Below are 21,551 nucleotides of genomic sequence, written 5' to 3'. Positions count from 1 at the left end.
GAATTGGCTTTCCTATTGGCTGAGGTCACTTAGGGTGTGTTCACACTTGGCAGGTTTGGTTTGAATAAAACAAACTCTAGTGTGATTTGCTCTAGAACCGTTAGTGCGTTTCATTTGAGTAAGTGTGAACGCTGCCATATGAGCCTTGGTGAACACCAAACAAGTAAACCGAGACCCACACTGTAAAAATATGTGAAATCTATGGTAAAAAAAAAAAAAATGGCAGCTGTGGTTGCTAGAAACTGTAGCAACATTTTAGGTTTTACAGATTAAACTTAAATTTACAGTAAACAACGCATTTCATTTACTGATATAATGTTAATATACCAACCAAGTAGTACTGTCTGTTTTGTACCGTTGTAATACACTGACAACCACCAAACACAGGTGATGATGAGAAAGTCACATGATGAATCAAAGTTCAGTAAGTAAATACTGATTTATAAAAGGAGCACAGTGTCATTCACACAGATACACAAAACACACCATCATGGTAACACACAACACTAATTTAATGCAATAAACATTAATTTAAGAACATTAGATATAACATAAAGCCCCAATGTACATAACTGATAAGAGAAAAACAAGAAGAAACTGTTTTTTCAACGAAAACACATCAGATGTGAAATGCCACACAGGGAATTCTGGAATGTCCATTGAACTTATTAAATTACTTGTTCTTTTTCACTTCCCAAAACTGTAAATTTAACAGTATTTTACTGTGAGGTTAGATCTATTACGGTTATTCACCATACAGTGTATATAATAAGGACACTTACTGTTAACCTGTTAACCTTACTGTTAAAAAACAGTTTTTTACTGTAGCATTTTTACAGTCTTTTACCGTGCTAATTTTCAGGGTTCAAATGTACTTTGCTGTGGTTGGACTGAGATGTGAAAGCAACAGAGACATTTAAACAAACCAAAAACAGGATGTGATGTCATAAGGTTGGAGCATAAAAAGGAGAGACTTCTCAGGCATCTGGTTTCTCACGTCATAGGAACTTTGTTGCCCATTACAGTTCAGTACAGTTGTCGAAACTGCCCTCTCTTTGCCGCAGATCTTTAATTTTGTGTGTGCAGAGGAATTCCTGGCACTTTGTACTCTTTTACGCATTTTCTAAGCTTTTTGTGAGTTCTCAGCTGGTAAAAATGGCATCATATGTAGACACATACAACGAGCACATTTAGCCCAGCACACCACATTGTTTTGGATGTTCGGTAAGTTCACAAAATATATATATTTTTTTTTTCTTTAGGCTCAGTGTTAAAAATGGCAATGTAAACGCTTAGTGAACCAGGACTAAATGTATAATTTTCTGGACCAAAAGAACCAAGAGAACCGAACTACAAGTGTGAACACACCCTTAGACTGTGTGGGTTGCTAGGTCATGTTAACTAATAGCCAAATAGCTGTTTAGACATTGTTTTAGGCCACCATACTGTAGGCAATGCAGCCTTTCTATAATCTGTGTGGTTATCTAATGCCGGTTAACAAGGTTACAACATTATTAGCAAATAATGAAGGATTTTCTCACATTCAGCTCTGACTCCATTCTGATACGAAACACACACTTTACACCATCAAATACAAATCTGATTCATCAAATAAAGCCCTGTTCAAGAGGTTTTTTTTTTTTTTTTTATCAAGTCAAATTGGTTGAGAATGGTTCATGTTGACTTTGAGAGCCAAAAAAGCAAAAGCAATTCTGTGGTAATCTGCTTATTTCACTCGTAATAACTGGGTCACATTGAGAATGACTAATATAACTATTAAGATCACATCAATTCTGTAAAAAGTCAACATTTCTTTCAGATCTATTTCTAGTCATAAGAGGCTTATGGTCATTGTAATGTGATTCTAAAGATTCCTGTTTATGTCCAGGTCCAGTGACGGAAGTGAAGACCGATATTTACGTCACAAGTTTTGGCCCAGTTTCCGACGTGGAGATGGTGAGTGCTCTGAGATGTTTATGATTATATGTGAACAGGTCGGATTTGTGTGTGTACATGTATGTGTGCATGAGCAGCTGTTATATAAAGGCATCATATCCGTCCACTGAGATATTATTAAAATAAATAATACAGGCAGTTTGCCATTTAGATCAATGCAAGGTGCTGTTATCTGCCTAGTCAGAGTAAATCAAGTACAGTGTGGTAGAGATTCAAAATAAAAAGAGCATAACAGTGCTAAATGTGACCACATATAGTGTTCAGCCCAGATTGGTACCTAAAATATTAAAACCAGCAAAAAACAATGCATTGCAGGGCATTCATAACATATTTAACATCCGAGATGTTCTGTGAAATGAAACAAACTTTCTCCAGTATGATTTTTTTTTTTTTTTTTTGCTTTTAAAAAGCTGTTTCAGAAGTGTAGCAAGTTTGGTTTTTATTGTAGGATTATGAAAATAAAAGTTATTCAGTAGAATAAGATTGACTGATTAATGGTGTAGAGAACAAGCAGGACATTTCTTTAAAAAAGTAAATAGGGTTCATTTATATTTAATGTTCTTTTTAAGGGTTACAGAGGATTATTATTATTTTTATTTTTATTTTTTTTTTTTTTTGATGAATTTGATGAGAAATGTTTTTATATTGACACCTTTGACTTTTGATTTCATACATGCTATGCACAGTTTGAGACATCGCTGAAAATGCTGAAAAATGCTGAAAATTTGATTTCTTTGAAAAGTAAATAGGATTCATTTTGGTTTAATGTTTCTAAAGGTTACAGGGGAATTGTTTTCTAGGAAATTCTTTCTTTGATGAATTTGATAAGAAATGCTTCAGTTCATGTTGTCACCTTTGACTTTTTGAGACAATTTTCTATATGTCATAATCGTTTGTTAACAAACATGTATTCATTACTTCAATGAGCACATTGTTTCTGCCTTAAATTGTTTAAATTAATACATTTTTAGCTAACTGTGTGATTTGTATATGTACATTTCTGAAATGCATTACATAGACAGTTACCTCTGATAACAGATCACTCTAAATTGTAAAGCAGACATGCATTTTCTGTAAAGCTGCTTTGAAACTATGTGAACTAAACAAAAACATGTGAATTGAATTAAATTTCTTTAAAAAGTAAATAGGGATCATTTAGATTGTATGTTGTTTTTAAGGGTTTGGGGAATTTGGCAGGAGCACAGTTTGTCAGCATGTGGATAAGTGTTTGTTTAAGAATCTAGACAATGTTTTTGCAAGATTATGATGGATTTTTTTGCTTTTTACAGAATCTCTCTAATGAAGCTTTCTGTCAGGAGTAAGTCAGATTGATTTGCGTGTGGTTTTGACAGCTCTGTGTTTGTGCTTTCTTCCAGGAGTACACCATGGATGTGTTCTTCCGCCAGACGTGGGTGGATAGGCGGTTGAGGTATGAGGGCCCGGTGGAGATCCTCCGTCTAAATAACCTGATGGTGACCAAAGTCTGGACCCCTGACACGTTCTTCAGGAATGGCAAACGATCCGTGGCTCACAACATGACTGCGCCCAATAGACTCTTCCGAATCATGAAGAACGGCACCATCCTGTACACTATGAGGTACCGCATGTCCAGTCCTGAGTCCGATTTACGCTGAAAAGACTTTGGCAGGCTGTGTTTGCTCGTGGGTGACCGTCATTTTGCCAAGTAGGAGGTGTTCCTGGATAAATGTTGTTGCAGGACCAACAAAAGATGGTGTTGTGGGAAACAGCAGGTTGATATGAATCTTGTTGAAGCCCCTAAGGCCTACAGTACTGGATGGTTGTTAGAAATGTTGTTCCATATCCTACTTGGTGAAAGACCTTTAAAGGTTTTGGTGGATATCACACCCTCAATATTTTAACCATTTATATATGTGTGTTTTTTGTTTTTTGTTTTTTTTCACAGATTGACAATAAGTGCAGAATGCCCGATGAAACTCGTCAATTTCCCGATGGATGGCCATTCCTGTCCTCTGAAGTTCGGCAGCTGTGAGGATTATACTTTATATATGCTGATTACTTCATCCCACAAAACACTAAAGCATGATTTGAGACACTGTTTCTGAGTAAAGGGACATGGCAGTTTAGATGACGTGTTCGGGGTTAGGAGAAGAACTTATGAACCGTTTCTTGAAGAGCACTGAAGTAATCCCTTCTTTAAAAATGGATTTCGCTCTCTCTCTCTTCACTGTCAGATGATTAAACAAATCAAATGGGGAACAGAATGGATTATTTAAGGTTTTTTTTATTTGTGAGTAGAGATATAAGATCAGAACTGAAGTTCATCTATATGCTAGTGTACTCCTAAAGGCTGACACTTTCACTTTTAGCCTATGCATTTAAAATGTAGAGGTTTTCTCTTGCAGGAAAAAGCACCAAAACTATTGATGACTCATCTTGTTTGAATTTCTCCACATTTGTTTTTGTCCAATCAAATGCTTTCTAGGATGGAAATTTGAGACTTCAGTGTAAGAAAGGAGACTTCTGCTGCATCCCAATTCGCGTACTTTCCATCCTAAATTGTATTCGAAATAAGAATTGGTGTGTCCCAAAACGTAGTATGTTGAAATGAGTATTCCAAAGATACCCGGATGGTCTACTTTTATTCTGTTAGTATCCGAAGTGCAGATCCGTGCACGCTCTAATGGCTAATATTGCCCACAACCCATTGTGCGTTGGACGGGGATTCGCTTAGAACTACAAACACAAATAAAAAGTGTTAAAAAACTACAAATATGGCGGATGTGCTAGTCCGATGGTTAAGTAGAGAGGTTTAGATAGTGGTTTGAATGATTAATAATCAGTATTTAACCTGACGAAAAGATATTTATTCAATGTTATCCACAATATATTTCTTCTGTAACAGCATTGTGAACTTTTGTAAAGATACGTTTGGTCATTAACATAAATGCATCATTATGCAAATTGCAAACTCATGAGGAGAGTCTCCGCATGAAAGACCCACGACTGGCAGATCAACGTGCTACTGTATTTCTCTCCGAAACGGTGGGAAAATAAATGAAACTGAATGTGGTGACAAGATGATTGACAGGGCAGTTTAAACAGTGACAGGATGCACGTAACTACACAACAGAGTTAGTTAAAGACGCAATTATGACGAAGTAGTATGTCCAAAAGCTTGCCTATTCTGCTACACACTCAGAAGTATGTATTTGTTCTTCATAAAAACAGTATATGGCATAGTATAAGTAGGGCATAGTCTCTCTTTCTCTCTCTCTCTCTATAGAGAGAGAGAGAGAGAGAGAGAACTTATATATATATATTATATATATATATATATATATATATATATATATATATATATATATATATATATATATATATATACATATACTGTATATATACACACATTTATATACATAAGCTACAAGTTTAATTTAAGCCTTTACCTTAGAGATCTGAAAAAACTCTTCTCCTCAAGGAGAAATTACTTTTCCCTCTGAGTGTGTAAATACAGACTTAGTTCATATTCTAAAAACTGAACAAAGAATCTCCATATCAGCAGGACTGTTCACGACAGTCGGTCAGCAAAAAATGAAAACGAAAACATTAAAAAAAAAAGATTCAGGTAAAAGAAAGCGAAATCTGAAAGGAAGGCCTAATCTCGAATGGGAATATGTGGCAGGTGGGTAGGGCTCTTTTATGGAGACTGCTGGAAGATCTGGAGATAAAATCAGTCCAGAGAGCTCCTGCTGGCGCATTGTGACATTGTGATGGAGGACGATCTCAATGTTTTGGTTTTGTAGTGGTGGCTGTGCTAATGTGCTGACAGATATCTCGCTCTCTCTTCTCTTTGTCTTCTTATATACATCTTTATGTCCTTTCTCTGGGCCTGGGGGGAAGCATCTAGACAGAGAGCTGTTCGTCCCCTGTAGAGTCGAGAAGGTCACCACAGCTTTCCCTCCTGCCCCGGGACAGCGCAGACCTATAACAGCTCTCGTTTTCATTTTACGCTCTTTCCTTTGCACTCTGATACAGTTTTCTGCTCCTACTGTATGTCATGTCATTCTCTTCTGTATTCATTTATTAGTGATGTTTGCTAGGGTTAGTGATTTTTTTACGAAACTTCACTGTGTAGTTTATCCTACACTGTAGGCCTGCAAGATGAATCGAAATCAAACCGAAATCGTGATATGGCTTTGTGCGATTATTAAATCGTAAAGGCTGTAAGATAATTAAACAAATATATATGTGCTGCATGAGTGAAGCGCAGCACTGTGTTCATATATGGTCACTGTGATTTTGCCTAGAAAGACATGTTCCTGGATCAATGTAATTTGTTGATCCTGGAACAACATTCCTGTCTGAAAATGTAGTCCTAACCCTATCCCCACCCCTAAACCGAACCCTACCCATAAGTTATCCCTAAAATCAGAGGTAAACTATATAACACTGATGTAGTCTAACCCACCTAACCCTGGTTGTAAGCCAAAACTTGGCATAAATTGTTAACTTGTCCCTCAAATCTAATTGGTTGATTGAAATGTTGTTCCTTACAATCCTTTCCCCTCTCTCTCCCACTTCACTTGCTCTCGGTTATCTATAGGGACGTCCCGCGTGACGTCACGCCATTTGGAGCAGCCATCTTGACGGAATAGAAAATGCTAAACCGCTGGTGATAATACAGCTCGTCGCGAAATATTCATCTATTTACCAACCTTTGCGGTGATGATTGAAAAATCCTTCCCCGCTGGCGTCCAAATCAAAGAGTTGCTGACCCATCCGGACTCGTGATACCGATAGCCTGCTAAGCTTTTGTATGCTTTTAATGAAGCTCCGGTGTAGCGTGATGGGAAGTGAATAAGGTAGCTGTAAATGTCACCGAACTCAATGTCAGGAAGTTTTTCTACACATTTAATGCCTGTAAAAAGAACTCGTGGTGCTTCATATGGATCTATGATTCCTAATTATTTTATCTTCCTCTTGTATATTTCTTTTTATGATGACATGACGTGAAGAGTTAGCTGACGGCCGCTGCGCTAATAATAGATAGTGGCCAGTGAACGCGACGCTGAAGTGTGTGAGAACAAATGAATAACATCAGTGCGAACCACGAACATTTATTTGGATCAAATATTTAAATATTAAATTTGAATCATTCTGTGTCATTTTTCAATGTCAGTCTTTTCACTATTTACATGTTTATGCCCCAAATGCTATAATATTCAAAGTAGTTGACTGTCGTTCTCCTCTACCCTGTGTACATTATTGATTAAATAGCCTACGTTAGCCTATTTAAAATCGTTACAGGCACCTCGCGAGCATTCATTCATTCAACTATTTTAAAAGACTGGAATGAACACCAGCACACACAAGCAATCTTTTTTATAGTCAATTTAATAAAAATAAAAAATGTAACAACAGGTATGAAATGTCAGAAAGAGAAAAAAAAACTTAATGGGAAGACGAGCATAGGACTGCTGCAGCTTAGTGGATAAATATATTTAGCCTATTTATTATTAAGATTGCACAGTTGGAAAGAAAATATATTTATAGGAACATTTCAGCAGGCTCAAGATAATTATACAGTGACCATTATTCATTATTTTAATCAATTCGCAGCCATAAAACGTGATAATCCGCATTCTCATGTATGTGCGATGTGCGCTTGTGCAATAGTATTCCGTCAAAATGGCTGACACGCGGCTAGGGGTCACGTGACTGGGAGATCCCTATACTGTATTATCTCAAGAAAAAAAAAAAAATAATTCACAAGTAGATTTTTTTCTCCAAATCATGCAGCCCTGCACCACAATTTAACCTCTAGACATGAATAATTCTTCACATTAAGGGTTTTGTTGAGAAGTGGGCTGGTATCTTACTAAGCAATTAGACTTCTTCTATAAAAAAATAATAGAATATTCCTATTGAAATGACTGGATTTCTCTGACAAGATTTCGCAGAGCAACTGTAAATGCCCTGGCAACGATAAAACCCTGGCAACTATAGAAACAAAAATAGGGATGCACGATATATTAGCCACCATGTCGGTATCGGCCGATATATGTTATTTTTTTATGTTATCGATATCGGCCACATATATATATTAAAGCCGATAAATAATGGATTATTTCCTTCAGCTGAGACTCTTCAGATGCGAACTGTTCACCATGATGGTTTTGAATTGCTTGAAATATGATTGGAATCACTTCAAAAAAGGAAATTACAGTTAAGTGCAACATGTGCAGCGCAAGTCTGTCATATGGGCTACACAACATTATAATGAGAACATTAAAATTGTGTGCTTGGGACATGGATTTTAAGGTGAGATTTGTTTTTGTAATCAAAAATTATATAAAAACTTGGATTTAGATTTATCGGCCAATATATTCGTTATCGGCTTTCAAATATAAACAATTATCGGTTATCTGTATCGGCCAAAATGTTCATACCGGTGCATCCCTAAACAAAACATAAGCATAGTGACAGGAACTTTTGTGCGGGCAGAAAACATCAGAACATCAGAAAATGTAGTTTGTAAATAAACTCAAGTTGCACTGATACAGTATGACTCTCTCTCTCTCTCTCTCTCTCTCTCTCTCTCTCTCTCTCTCTCTCTCTCTCGCTCTCACTAGGGTTCATTCAGTTCCCCTCAAAAAATGTTGTCATGCTCAGCATGACTTTGGATCAAAACTCATTTAGTCTCTCTGTCCCCTCTCTTTTCTCTCTTGCGCTCTCTCTGTCTATTTTCATGGGGTTGTTGGTGGGTGTCTTGGAAGTCCTTCCTCTGCTCTATTTCCCAGTGTGTGGGGGTTCAGAAGCAGAAATGGAGAAAGAGACAGCAAGGAGGAGAGAAAAAAAGAGAATTAAGGAAGATAGAGAGAGATGAGGATGATGGTGATGATCTCAAAGGAGGACAGGAGCGCAGGGAGCGTGCCGACGGACTCCTGGATGTGCAGTCAGTCTCTACTCTGTTTGATGTATGGATTTCTCCTCCATAAATGAAATCTGTCTGATTCTTAGCTTGAGAACATCTCAGCGGATCTGATTTCTGTGTCAGGATGATTGTTCTGCTTGGCTCAGATTTGAGATTGGCACGCACTGTGGAGGAAGTGGGCAGCAGTGAGGAAAGAGCAGTGTCTTAGCGGCGACCGTTCGACCCTGAGCTCGAGGACTAATACGCACGGTTCCATGCGTAGGCATATCCAGAGGAAGATTTCATTGCTCATAGATTGCGCTTTCATAGCTCAGGAGACCTGGTGAAGTTCCCAGATATCTTTAATTGAAGTATTAACTCCTTTATTTCCTTGGGTGAAATAAAAATAGAAATAAAATTAGACAATTGTTGTGAAATTAGATCAGAAATGTTGGAGTTCGTTCTTCTGATTGGCAAATCGAAGCAGTTTTTGATATCCTGCAGGATGGGAACATCACAAATGAGATCTTTTTTGTTTCCCAAAGACAGGAATGAAATTAAGTAGAGGTGCAAATGAAAACTCTCAGACATTTCTCTTGAGAAATGATTTTTTTTTTTTTTTATGGATTTGAGCTAACATGAACTAACGATGAACAGTTGAATTTTTTGCTCATTGTTTTTGCATTAACTAATGTTAACTAATGGGACCTTATTGTAAAGTGTTACTGAAACCTGAAATCTCACATCTCCACTAAAACAACAATCTCAGCAATGTCTCAATCCGTGCTCAGACTGACCAAATCTACCAAAATCTGTGATCATAAAACTCAATATGAACCATTTTTTCCCCTATGATCTGCGGTCTCCAGCAGTATGCCAACAATTGCCTCATTTGTTTCCATTTTACCTAAGGCCTTTTTTCTCTGGAGAAAAACCTGGAGACTGCAGCAGAAGTCTCCATTTACCCAGTGGTTAATCTCATTTCTGTCTTTTTCATTTCCACCAGGATACACACAATGCCACAGATATATGGTCCGATTGTTAGGGTTATGCACACACATATTCCCTCTGTTCTTGTTATGATGGCTCTCTTTTGTTTATCAGATGCCTATCCAATGACTGAGGTGATCTACACCTGGACCAAAGGCCCTCAGCATTCTGTGGAGGTCCCACCTGAGTCGTCCAGCCTGGTCCAGTACGACCTGATCGGACAGACTGTGTCAAGCGAGACTGTAAAGTCCATCACAGGTACACGCACATACCACACTATATCACAATGACGCCCAAAAATGTTTATGCGAACATCTTGCAGTATACACTACTGTCCAAAAGGTTGGGGTCAGTAAGGCTGCGTTCACACCGTCAGTCCAAATCCGATTATTTGTGTATCCGATTGGAATCTGATCTAAAATTATTGACTGTCCACATTGTGTATCACAACTGTTAAGATCCGATTTGAGTGTCCCTAGCCGGTCTTTCGTTTTCTGAAATATCTTTATTGGTTTATATGGCAATGGTGTTGCATTGGTAAGTATACACCAAAAACAACAACCGTAACATGGAGGGGTTTGCAATACAGATGTTGTTTTATTTACATGGCAATATGTTTCCACTGCGCTGGACTACTGCATCTTCTGATGATTCTGGCAGCGGCAGAAATGTAAGAATTTCTGTCGTCTCCGCCGGTCCAAAACATGTCTCCGTTATATTGTCATTTCGTCCGACACTTTGAAACAACACAACCTTGTTTCTGCAGCAACATTCAGCATGTTTTCTCACAACAACGTCTGACGTTTATGTTTTACGTGGCGTGAGGAAGTTAAAAAAAGACATGCGAAATCCGATCAGAGCGGTCAGGCTGAAACGGATTTCCATAAATTCTATTTGAATAGGATTTCAAACCACTTATGAATGTAGCTCAAAACTGATTTGTAAATATCGCTTTTCATGTGATATTTTGGCCGTTCACACTGGCTAAATCTGATTTCAAACAGATATGCAAAAAAATTGGATTTGGACTCTTATGTTCACCATGGCTGCATTTATTGGATCACAAATACAGTAAAACAGTATTATTGTGAAATAATATTACAATTTATTTAAATATATTTAAAAATGTCACTTATTCTTGTTATGCAAAGCTGCATTTTCAGGATCATTACTCCAGTCTTCAGTGTCACAAGATCCTTCAGAAATCATATTAACATGCTGATTTGATGCTCAGGAAACATTTATTATTATGTTCAATGTTGAACACAATGTTGCAGCAACAAATGTTGCTGTCTTTACTGTCACTTTTTATCAGTTTAATGCATCCTTGCTGAATCAAGTATTAGTCTTTAAAACAAAGTCTTACTGACCCCAAATGATGGAGTAGTGCTTGCAAAGCAGCATATATTGAGGTCTAAACCCCATTGAGAATTGAAGAATCTATTCATTTTCAGGTTTTCTAATCTTAAAAAAAAAAAGAAAAAAAAAAAGGTTTTTCTTTTAATCTAGTTTACGTCGCTATCAAATATTCTCCGTGATCAGGTGACTCTGAACATGTGCGTTCATATATTTAACCATTTATAGAAACATGTCCAAGCCAGCTGTGACCATGACATGGACATTTTGACAACAGCTTGTTTTCTTTTTATGTGGCCTCTACCATGAAAGCATTGCTCCCAAATCCTACATTCCATGATTATAACATATAATATGCTCTGATTGGCTGCTATTATGTCACATTATGGAGCATTTTAGTTTGCGGTCAACAAAATGACCACTTAAACTGATGTGAAACAACATTATTTAATTGACACAGAAAACCTAAACTTACCAAAAAGTCTATCCTTGTGCGGCATTGCAAGTACTGCTGTTTCTTTCTGTAAATGCACATCTAGTTTTGATTAGACTTAATTATAGGCTACTGCTCACTCTAATGGAAGAATTACATTTTAAACATTGAGCTCCAACAGATGTGATGCCTTTACGGTTTATCCTGTGCGTTACAAATGCCAGTTGTTTTCTTCCACCAAAAGTCAGTAGGTCTGAACAAATACTCTTAAAGCCGACCGGTCACGTTACACACGTCCGTCTTTCAGCGCGCACATGTTCAGAGTCACCTGGTCTGTGTCCGAGAGTCACCTGATCACGGAGAATATTTGATAGCGACGTAAGCTAGATTAAAAGAAAAACAATTTTACTCATGCCACATGGCGTAATGTCAGCTTAAACGTAAAGGTCAGCGCGAGCGCTTTCAGAACGGCTTGGGTTTTTTAGAGCAACTGTGTACTTCAATTAAACAGAAGGGGGAAGGGGGGAGGGGGGAGGGGGGAGGGGGAGTGGGGGGGAAACAATGCCAATTGCTTATTTATTTATTACATCTTTCTTATCAAAATGACATAAGAGATTTGGAGCATTCAGCGTGTGTTTTGATGACTGGAGCTCTGGTTCCCAATACGGCTGCAAGCCTCATTCTGTTAAAATAAGATGAATCTGCCAGCGCAGCTTAACAGCCAGAAAACTTTGCTATTCAGCCAAAATAAGTCTGCCATGGTGACAGACTGTCATTCTGACCTTGTTCCTATGCATGTTCACTTTCAGGATTATAAAGGCACTTCCTGTTTCTGTTTCTCTGCTCTTTCAGGTGAATATGTGGTAATGACGGTCTACTTCCACTTGAAACGGAAAATGGGCTACTTCATGATTCAGACGTACATCCCCTGCATCATGACTGTAATCCTTTCCCAAGTGTCTTTCTGGATAAATAAGGAATCCGTACCCGCCAGAACTGTCTTTGGTATGTGTTACTCTCAAATCTTCTGCACTGTTTGAGCCGCCAACACCGTTTTCATGCAAATATGGAGAAGAGAGCTGTTTCCTTCTGTCATATCTCCCTTCCTCCCTCTATCCATTTATCATTTTTTATACTTCTCTTCCTTTTTTATCATTTTGTTTTATTCTGCTGTGGGTAATGCTGGGTTCATTTCTTTTTTAACCTCAGGTGAAGGCCGCTTTTGAAAGTGGGTTAGCATTACTCTCTACCCAGATTGCATTGCTGAGGATATACAGTGTGAAGTTGTGCCGTGCTGGAGATGCGACATTAAATTGTTTAGCATAAGACAAACGATTATGAACTGCGTTAAAGCTGGTGTCATTAGATATTCATGCACTTTGTACAGTAGCAGAAACTTTCACACTTTCATATGGAGGTTGGAGATTTCTAATGTATTCTTCTTTTTTTTTTTGTCTTGCATTTTCTGTTTTATGCATAGTAAGTTCTTATGACAACTAGAGCAGATTTACATTCTCACATTTACGTAGATGGACAAGCCAATAGGTACAATATCGTTAAATTTTTTTTTTTTTTTTTAAGTACTTTTATTCAGCAAGGATGCGTTATATTTATCAAAAGTGACAGTCATTACATTTATAATGTTACAAAATATATCTATTTCAAAGAAATGCTGTTCTTTTAAACTTTCTTTTAAGATAACTTAAACAGCACAGCTGTTTTCAACATTGATATTAATAATAAATATCAAGTGTAGCGTTAGTTCTGGCAGGTCACGTTAGTCAAGCTCGCATCAGCTGACTATCAGCTGATCCACATCTACCTATAGGAATACGACGCCTATCACCGTATACATATATAAGCTCCTTCAGTATTATCAGCAGCTATCGCGTTTCTCAGGAGCTAATTACCCTCTTCCATCCCCAGCTCCTCCTCTCGTCAGTCAGGATTTGGCATTCTGATTCCCTTCGAATCAGAATAAATTCTCGAATTATGTCGTACTTTAAAATCTTGAATTAATGATATCTGCAATACATTCATGTTGGTTCAGTTCTGTTTACCCCAAGGGGGGTTATTGCTGCTCTCCCTGCTCTTATCCATGCTAGGCTGCATGGATGCGCAGGGAGTTCTCGCCCAGAACGGAACCATACCGCCAATCCAAATTGTATGCTAATTGTCAATCATATTTGACGGTAGTGGTCCTGACAGAAATTTCTTGAGCAGCAAATCAGCATATTATAATAATTTCTGAAGGATCATATGACACTGACGACTGGAGTAATAATGCTGAAAATTCATCTTTGCACCACATTACATTTTACAATATACTGAAGTAGAAAACAGTTATTTAAAATTTTAATAATATTTTACAGTATAACTGTTTTTCCTCTATTTTAGATCAAATAAATGCAACTTGATTTTGTTTTTGGGATCTACTAGAATAGGTTTTCAAGCTTGATTTTTTTTTTAAACATTATTTTTCACATATTCTCCATTGTTGCAGCTCCTCTCTTCCCAGTCTGTCAGTAACGATCTGTTTAGTTCCTGTCTCTATGAAGCCCCTCCTTCCGAAAAACACAATGTGCTCTGATTGGTCGGCTGGCCCAGTGTGTTCTGATTGGTCAGCCGCTTTGAGCGTGTTTCGGATATGTCCCGCCCCTTACCATAACCCCAGGTTTCCACACTACTAACTAACTTAAACAGCCCGTCCCCTTTTTTGCGTATGATTTTAGCAGGAGTTATTTAAATGAGGAATATTGTGATATATTCGTTCCCAGAAGAAAACTCAAGACTACAATCGATGTGTTTCAGGGAGTTCAGAAACAGACACTGATATAGAGAATAACTCCCGCTGGAGGGGACTTTAAGCTTTTTGTAACTTTGCAGACCTTTTTCATGCTCAAAGAGCAACATTACACACTAAAAGTTGAAAAAGCGTAATAGGTCCTCTTTAGTAAATCTTTTGAATGGTAGTGTATGTACAGTGTGAAATCTCAAATCTTGACAACCAAGGATTAATTACTAACCCAGAATATGTGTGAAGCGAGATAACCATCTATCTATCTGAAGGGTGTTTTCTGTTTGTGTTAAAGTGTTAGTTTGGTTTGGCTTCAGTCCTGATGTATGATGCTGTGATGCATCACAAACTACTGAATCATAACGCGTGTCACGAAGTGTAGCATATCATGAGGTAATTGGCGATACCCAGTACTATGAAAACGATAGAGTTTGGTTTTTGTGTGTGTTGCAGGATCAAAAATGTGAGTGAGTGTATGCTTGTTAAATGAGTTTCATGTTCATGAGTTCACCTGCCCACATAATAGTTAGGATAATAGTTAGGAGGCTCAATCCCGAGGCTCAAGCTCTCGTTTCCACTGGCAGGCATCGCTTTAGCACCATGTGATCAGTCCTGAACACTCATGTGTGCTGCATGTGACCTTATCTTTACATGACAAAAACACATCTACACACACGCTCGTGCACACACCTCCTGTTTCCCTCCACACTTCAACCTGGGGCACTAGAGATGCTGAGAATAGCACGCTCTCATTCTCCACTGGAAAAGTGTAACAATGACCCACCTTCAGATGGCTACTAACAGAGCGGTGCGCTTGGACTCGGGCCAGAGGAGCGGCTTTTCGTGTCCTAGATGGAAGTGTGCTTAGTGAAGGGGTTTCTGGGTAATGACAGGGTGGGTTTTTGATGGCCGGTGCATGTGCAGAATGGACGCAGCAGGAGACCACAATGATCTGTTGTTTATCTGTTCTGGGATGGCTTCCATATTTCGCTTTCTCTACACATGTCTCTAGTGTACTTTGGAAAGGCTTCCTAATGGCTGAGTTACTGATTTTTTTTTACTACCTTTGTCAGCACAATGTAGTTTGAAATTAGTTTGGTAGAGTTTAATAAAATGTCTTGCCTTGTTTTTCTCTACTTAGACCATTTAAACTGTAAAAATGGGTCATTCAGTTTCACACTCATACACAGTACACTCATGAAGTGCGATTTATAATATACATAAAATCTCAACTTGCTGATTTTTTATTTTGTTAATGCAAACTATGTTATCACCCAGCTCTTTATACAAAGTTGCATATATGAGTAAGTCCAACTTTATCTGCATACATACTGTACACTCGTGTAGGGGTGATAGGCCTGTATACTACAGTATATAGCAAATCTCTCCTGCTTGATTGCTTGTATGTTTCGTTGGAGAAACTAAACTATGTTACATTCATACAGATCTGCTAAAAGCCACTATAAGACATGGAGATATTAAGACATTATAAGCATTAACAAGCTGCTTTTGAACAATGTGTATTGTGTAAAATGCCATACAAATACATTTGACTTGACGTGAGTCGAACCTTGATATGTGCATATGCTAATAATACTTTCACATATCCATAAATTAGAATATGAAATAAAACAGGACCCATTTAAAACAGATAGTTTACCTAGAAATGTACTGAGAACCTATGCTGTTTGGTGTCATTGACATCAAATCTGACACGACGCATCTTCACATGCCAAGTCTATACATAAGAAAGATAGTCGAAACTGGTTTGAAAGGACACGAGGGTGAGTAAATATTGACATAATAGTCTTTAAAGGTGAACTTTTACTTTAAATTAGTTACTTTTCCTTTTAGTTAGCATCTGATTGAAGGCCGTGACCGGCTCTGTAACCCCATTTGTTTGTTCTATTATTCGTGTTTGCTTGTATTGGCGACAGCTCCCTCATCCTTCTCAGCCAATAGCAGAAAGGCACCAAAGCAAAGCTCTCACAGTACTGTGGATTCGGCAGTAAAACAGAAGCAAAAACACATCCAGCACCTCTGGCTAAATGTAGCTTGTGATGTACCTATTGATCGCTCCAGATCGGTCTGTATGTGGGCGTTTGTGAGTGCGCTGTGATCGTGTGAAGTTTTCCAGAGAGTGTGGATGATTCTCCAGAGCTGTGAGCTCATCTTATAGGCAGTTTTTGGTTTAAACCCGAGTTCGATGCAAATCCCTCGGCCTGCCCCCGCAGATCCGAGTGCCACCGTGAGCTCTGGCGGTGCCTGTTTACCACGGTAGCTAGGTAACTCAGGTACAGGTGTTAACTTCACTGTTTTATTCATGGTTTTGTCCTTTGACAAAATTAACATGCACAGAACAGCACTTGTGTTTGTGTATGTGGTGAGATGCAAAGAATGATACTCACAGAAGGCAATTTCTGCAGAGACTAGCAGCTTTGAGATATGCATTTTAGGGTGCATGTATAGAGAGAGATCATGCACAGGTCATACTTCACCCCCCAAACCAATCAATCAATCAATCAATCAATCAATCAATCAATCAATCTGTCAGTCTTTCAGTCTTTCAGTCTATCAATATATTTGTTTAGTTCAAAGATGTATTTTATTTCAATAAATAAATAAATAAATAACATTAACTTCAAATTTGAAATGTTAAGACAATGAAGCCTATTTTAGGACCAATAAACACTTTCAACATTTTAACAAGTATCTATTATAAAATTAAATATATATTATTTAAAAATATATAAAAAAAATATGTATATTATAATAGATAATAGTTAAATGTAGCACAAATATATATATTTAAAATAAAATATTAAAATAATATGAAATAATATATGAAATAAAAATTGTTATAGTTTGAAATCTTAAGAAAATTCTGTTTATTTTAGGACCATTGAGTTGTTTTTATTTTTCAATATATATATATATATCTTTTTTTTTTTTTTTTTGACAATTAAACACTTTCCCCACAAATTATCATTATTGTGATGGTTTTTATTTTAATTCTTAGGTGATTTTCAATATTAGATTAATAGTATTGTATTTTTAGTAATGTGTTAGCGTATAAAAAGTACTTTAATAGTCTTTTTATTAAATCGGCATAATGAAGTACCACAAATACCATAACCTATAATTACAGTAAAAAAATTAATAAAAAAAATTACAATAATCAGAACTGAGGGCACATGCTTAATTGTCATACAAATAATGCAAATGTAAAAAATAGAAATGGTCATAAATATCGATTTTTTTGTTGTTGTTGTTGAAATATGACCCAGACATGTTCTTGACAGGCTTCGTTTCAAGTGGACTCGAGTGGTTCAGAAAACAGCTGTCACGCCAACCAACAAACAACAAATTATTAGTGTGAAAGTGTCTTTTCATGTCCATGTTTATTTCTAACGTCTGCAGGCACTTGCAAACTCAAGAATACGGAGAAAATATGTAGGAGAGTGTGTTAGTCTTGTGTGCGGGGTTGGCTTTATGTGCAAGAGGTTTGTGTGTGTGTGTTTTCTTATGTTTTATTAGCGTGTGCATGTGGGTGTATGTGTGAGTCGAGAGAGATTCTGTGTGTGTGTGTGTGTGTGTGTGTGTGTGTGGGAGGAGAAGGGATACTGGCTGCCTCCGTGATTGTGTGTATTTGTGTGTTGGTGTATGTGTGTGACTCACGTCTGGCATGCTCACTGCTCTGTGGCAGAAACGCTTCCAACTTAAGACATGCAGGTTAAGAGTGAATTCCTGACTCCCCCTGGTGGTTCAGAGTGTTACTGCTATAGAACACCTCGTTTGGGATGACCCCATAAACCAAATAAACCTGTAGATTGACCAACACGTGAAAGTTGGGAGAAGTTCTGCAAGCTGAACATTGTGAGGTGCAGAACATTGGTAAAAAAAAATAAAAAAAAATAATCAAGATATAGCTCATCATAAAGGAGGAGAAAATACTTACTATTTTTTTTTTTGATGTGCATGATATTCCAAGCAAAATGTTGAAGCGATGGCTGAAATAACGATCTTTTTTGATTGACATCACAAATTCGTTTCTCAACTGTTTTCATAATGCAAACAGTTCTTGGAGGATAAAATCAAGACCTTTGCTATTTTTTTTTTCTTTTTTTTCTTTCTTTTTTTTTTTTTTTTCTTCTCATTAGTTCTTAAAAATATAGAGGGTTTTTGCACTGATGCCATAGATGAACCATTTTTGGTTCCCCAAAGAACCTTTCCATGAAGACTTCTTAAATTAACCATTTTATTATTAGAAAAAAGAAGAAGAAGAAAGGTTCCATGATTGTTAAAGGTTCTTCACTGAACCATTGATGCCAATAAAGAACCTTTATTTGTAAAAGTGAGGGTCCTGTTTTATGGAAATGCATACGATTATACAATTCCATACTGCCTTAAAGTGGAAGATCTCTTCAATTATTGTTTCATCGTGCCTTATTGTGTCTTTATATCCAGTTGCTTCTGTTAGCCTAATGTTATGGACTTTTGTGATAAACTAATGGGGCACTTATAGTTTTGCTCATTGATTTTAAACTCTCAGCAAATTACGTTGTTTCATGGTGGTCAGTTTTAATGAACTCCTAAGGGAAACATAGACCGGAAAGAGGAGAGAATAAAGGAATTATTATCACTAATAGACACTTATGGACTACTGGAATGATACTCAAACAGTTTGTTTCCATTTATGATTTGCAGTCACAGGTGAAGCAGTTTTACCTGTTTATAAGAGAAATCACGTAAGAAATTAAGCATAAAGAGCAGTATGTTCATACTCAACTCATTACACTATAAAAAGTTTAACTATGATTTACTCAATTTTTTTGGTGAAACATTTTTGCACTTACATTTTTTTTTGGTCAATTTTAAAGCTGTGAAATCAAGGAAATACACTGTATAAATTGAGTAAAGGCAAGTAAAAAAAATTAAGTAAATCTGAGTAACTCCATCTGGTACTGTACATTAACAAATAAAATTGAGTAGAAATAATTTAACATTTAAAAAACAGTATTTGAGTAATATTAACTTTTTTTATTTCCTCTAAACCTTTGTAAAATAGTATTCCATACAACCACCAGTACAGACCATCTTAATTATCATAGCTTAATTGTTGCAGACAAAATGATATCAGATAAAGTGGTTGGCAGGAGTTTGTATCAGAATTGTATGCATACATTCACACATTTTCATAAAAACACATTATTTAGTTTGTACATATTCTCCATTGTTGCAGCTCCTCTCTTCCCAGTCTGTCAGTAACACTGTTTAGTTCCTGTCTCTATGAAGCCCCTCCTTCCGTAAAGTGCAATGTGCTCTGATTGGTCGGCTGGACCAGTGTGTTCTGATTGGTCAACCGCTTCCAGCGTGTTTGTGAAAAGTCCCGCCCCTTACCATAACTGTAAGTTTCAACACACTACTAACTAACTCAATCAGGCCCCGCCCCTTCATTTTGCTTATGCCTTGGGCGGAAATAATTTAAATGAGGAATATTGTGATGTGTTCGTTCCAGGAAGAAAACTCAAGACTACAATGGAGGCGTTTCAAGGCGTTCATAAACAGACACTGATATAGAGAATAACTCCCGCTGCTGACTTTGTGCTTTGTAACTTTGCAGACCTTTTTCATGCTGAAACAGCAACATTACACACTAAAGAAAACTGAAAATGTAAAAAAAAAAGCATAATAGGACCAATTTTAATGTACTCTTCTCTTTGTGTTTCTCCCAGGAATCACCACCGTGCTCACGATGACGACCCTCAGCATCAGCGCACGTCACTCTCTGCCCAAGGTCTCGTACGCCACGGCCATGGATTGGTTCATCGCAGTGTGTTTTGCTTTCGTCTTCTCTGCTCTCATCGAGTTTGCCGCCGTGAACTACTTCACCAACGCGCAGGCGGAGAGAGCCAAGAAAAAACAGGCCGCCGCTGCCGCCAGTGCCAAGAGCTCCACAGCGTCAGGCAAAGCCAAAGACACAGAGGAGGTTCTACAGGTGAGATGCTGTTAAACACATTACAAACACTGCATCTGTCTACATTATAAAACACACACTTATGGCTTTAACATTTGATGGGATGAGCCGTGTCTGAAACTGTGTAAAATAGCTGTTACGCTGTACATCAGTTCATTTATTAATGCGCCACGTTTCGCTGCAGTTCTAATGATGCCTTCAACTCCTCCTGAGAGGTTCCTATTACAAGCTCCAAAGACATAATTATGATGTTATGTGCGTTCAAGTGATTTTCAATGGGGAAAAAGTGGACGCACTGGCAAATTTTTACTTACCAAGATGGTTGGTGCAACCTGTATTTTATCTTTCGGGTGCTGCCAAAAAGAATGATGGGAAGAGTATTTTGGTCTCACAAGTCTTTCATCTTATTACAGTCTCAACCAGTAGCATTTAATGGCAAGTTTAATAGCTATTTTCTATCAGCAGCTCACAGAATGCATGGAAACTAAATTTTATATGTAAAATAAGATATTGTGTTTCATCTTGCATAAAGAAAATAAAAGCTATTTTAAGAACCATTTAGGTTTTTTGCATGTGCATTATCTTTATGGCAATTAAGAATATTTTTTCATCAAAAATATCATTACTGTAATGCATCCTTTTAAGTAAATTTTTTTGGTAATTCTTATTATCTTTGATTCTCATTAGATTTTCGAAACTCGTTTTCAGTAAAAAAAAGATACATAATTGTAATTTGTTATTTTAATCAAATGTATTTCATTTCAATTTATTTTAACCCTAAATTCAAGGCAGTATAACATGTATATGTATACTGCATATTACCATAATGCATAAACACTTTTAAATATCGTAATTTTTCCACATTGCACTCAGGAATTTGTCAGGTAAATAATGTTGCAATGCAAAAAATGTTAATAGTCTAAACATAGTTTCTCATTATTCATATTTTCTTTTGATTTTGGGTTAAATGACCTGTCCTTGTTCTTCACAGGTTTTGAGATTCGGCCCAAAAAAAGGCCCAGGGTTTCATCATATAACACTTCTGCAATAAAACAAATTATCTGTGTACAGAAGCATAATGTGTAGAAGTAGTATGCATAAAAGTAAAGGGGCTAAGGAAGGAGCAACACAAAGTCAAGTCATTTGT

At 37.1% G+C, this 21,551-nt stretch overlaps 1 protein-coding gene across 1 annotated transcript in view; it reads left to right on the top strand.

The window, feature by feature from the left end:
* Positions 1 to 21,551, top strand: part of gabra4 (gamma-aminobutyric acid type A receptor subunit alpha4) — a 31,450-nt gene that overhangs the window by 2,752 nt on the left and 7,147 nt on the right. The window contains exons 3-8 of the mRNA XM_082177023.1: positions 1,889 to 1,956; positions 3,333 to 3,553; positions 3,881 to 3,963; positions 9,956 to 10,099; positions 12,483 to 12,635; positions 20,163 to 20,425. Coding sequence (XP_082033149.1) covers positions 1,889 to 1,956; positions 3,333 to 3,553; positions 3,881 to 3,963; positions 9,956 to 10,099; positions 12,483 to 12,635; positions 20,163 to 20,425 — 932 coding nt within the window. The remainder of the gene's footprint in view (positions 1 to 1,888; positions 1,957 to 3,332; positions 3,554 to 3,880; positions 3,964 to 9,955; positions 10,100 to 12,482; positions 12,636 to 20,162; positions 20,426 to 21,551) is intronic.

The sequence above is a fragment of the Leuciscus leuciscus genome (genome assembly GCF_965113295.1).
Source record: "Leuciscus leuciscus genome assembly, chromosome: 8".
Taxonomy (NCBI): domain Eukaryota; kingdom Metazoa; phylum Chordata; class Actinopteri; order Cypriniformes; family Leuciscidae; genus Leuciscus; species Leuciscus leuciscus.
The sequence above is the reverse complement of the archived record's forward strand: the minus strand, read 5'-3'. Positions and strand labels throughout refer to the sequence as shown.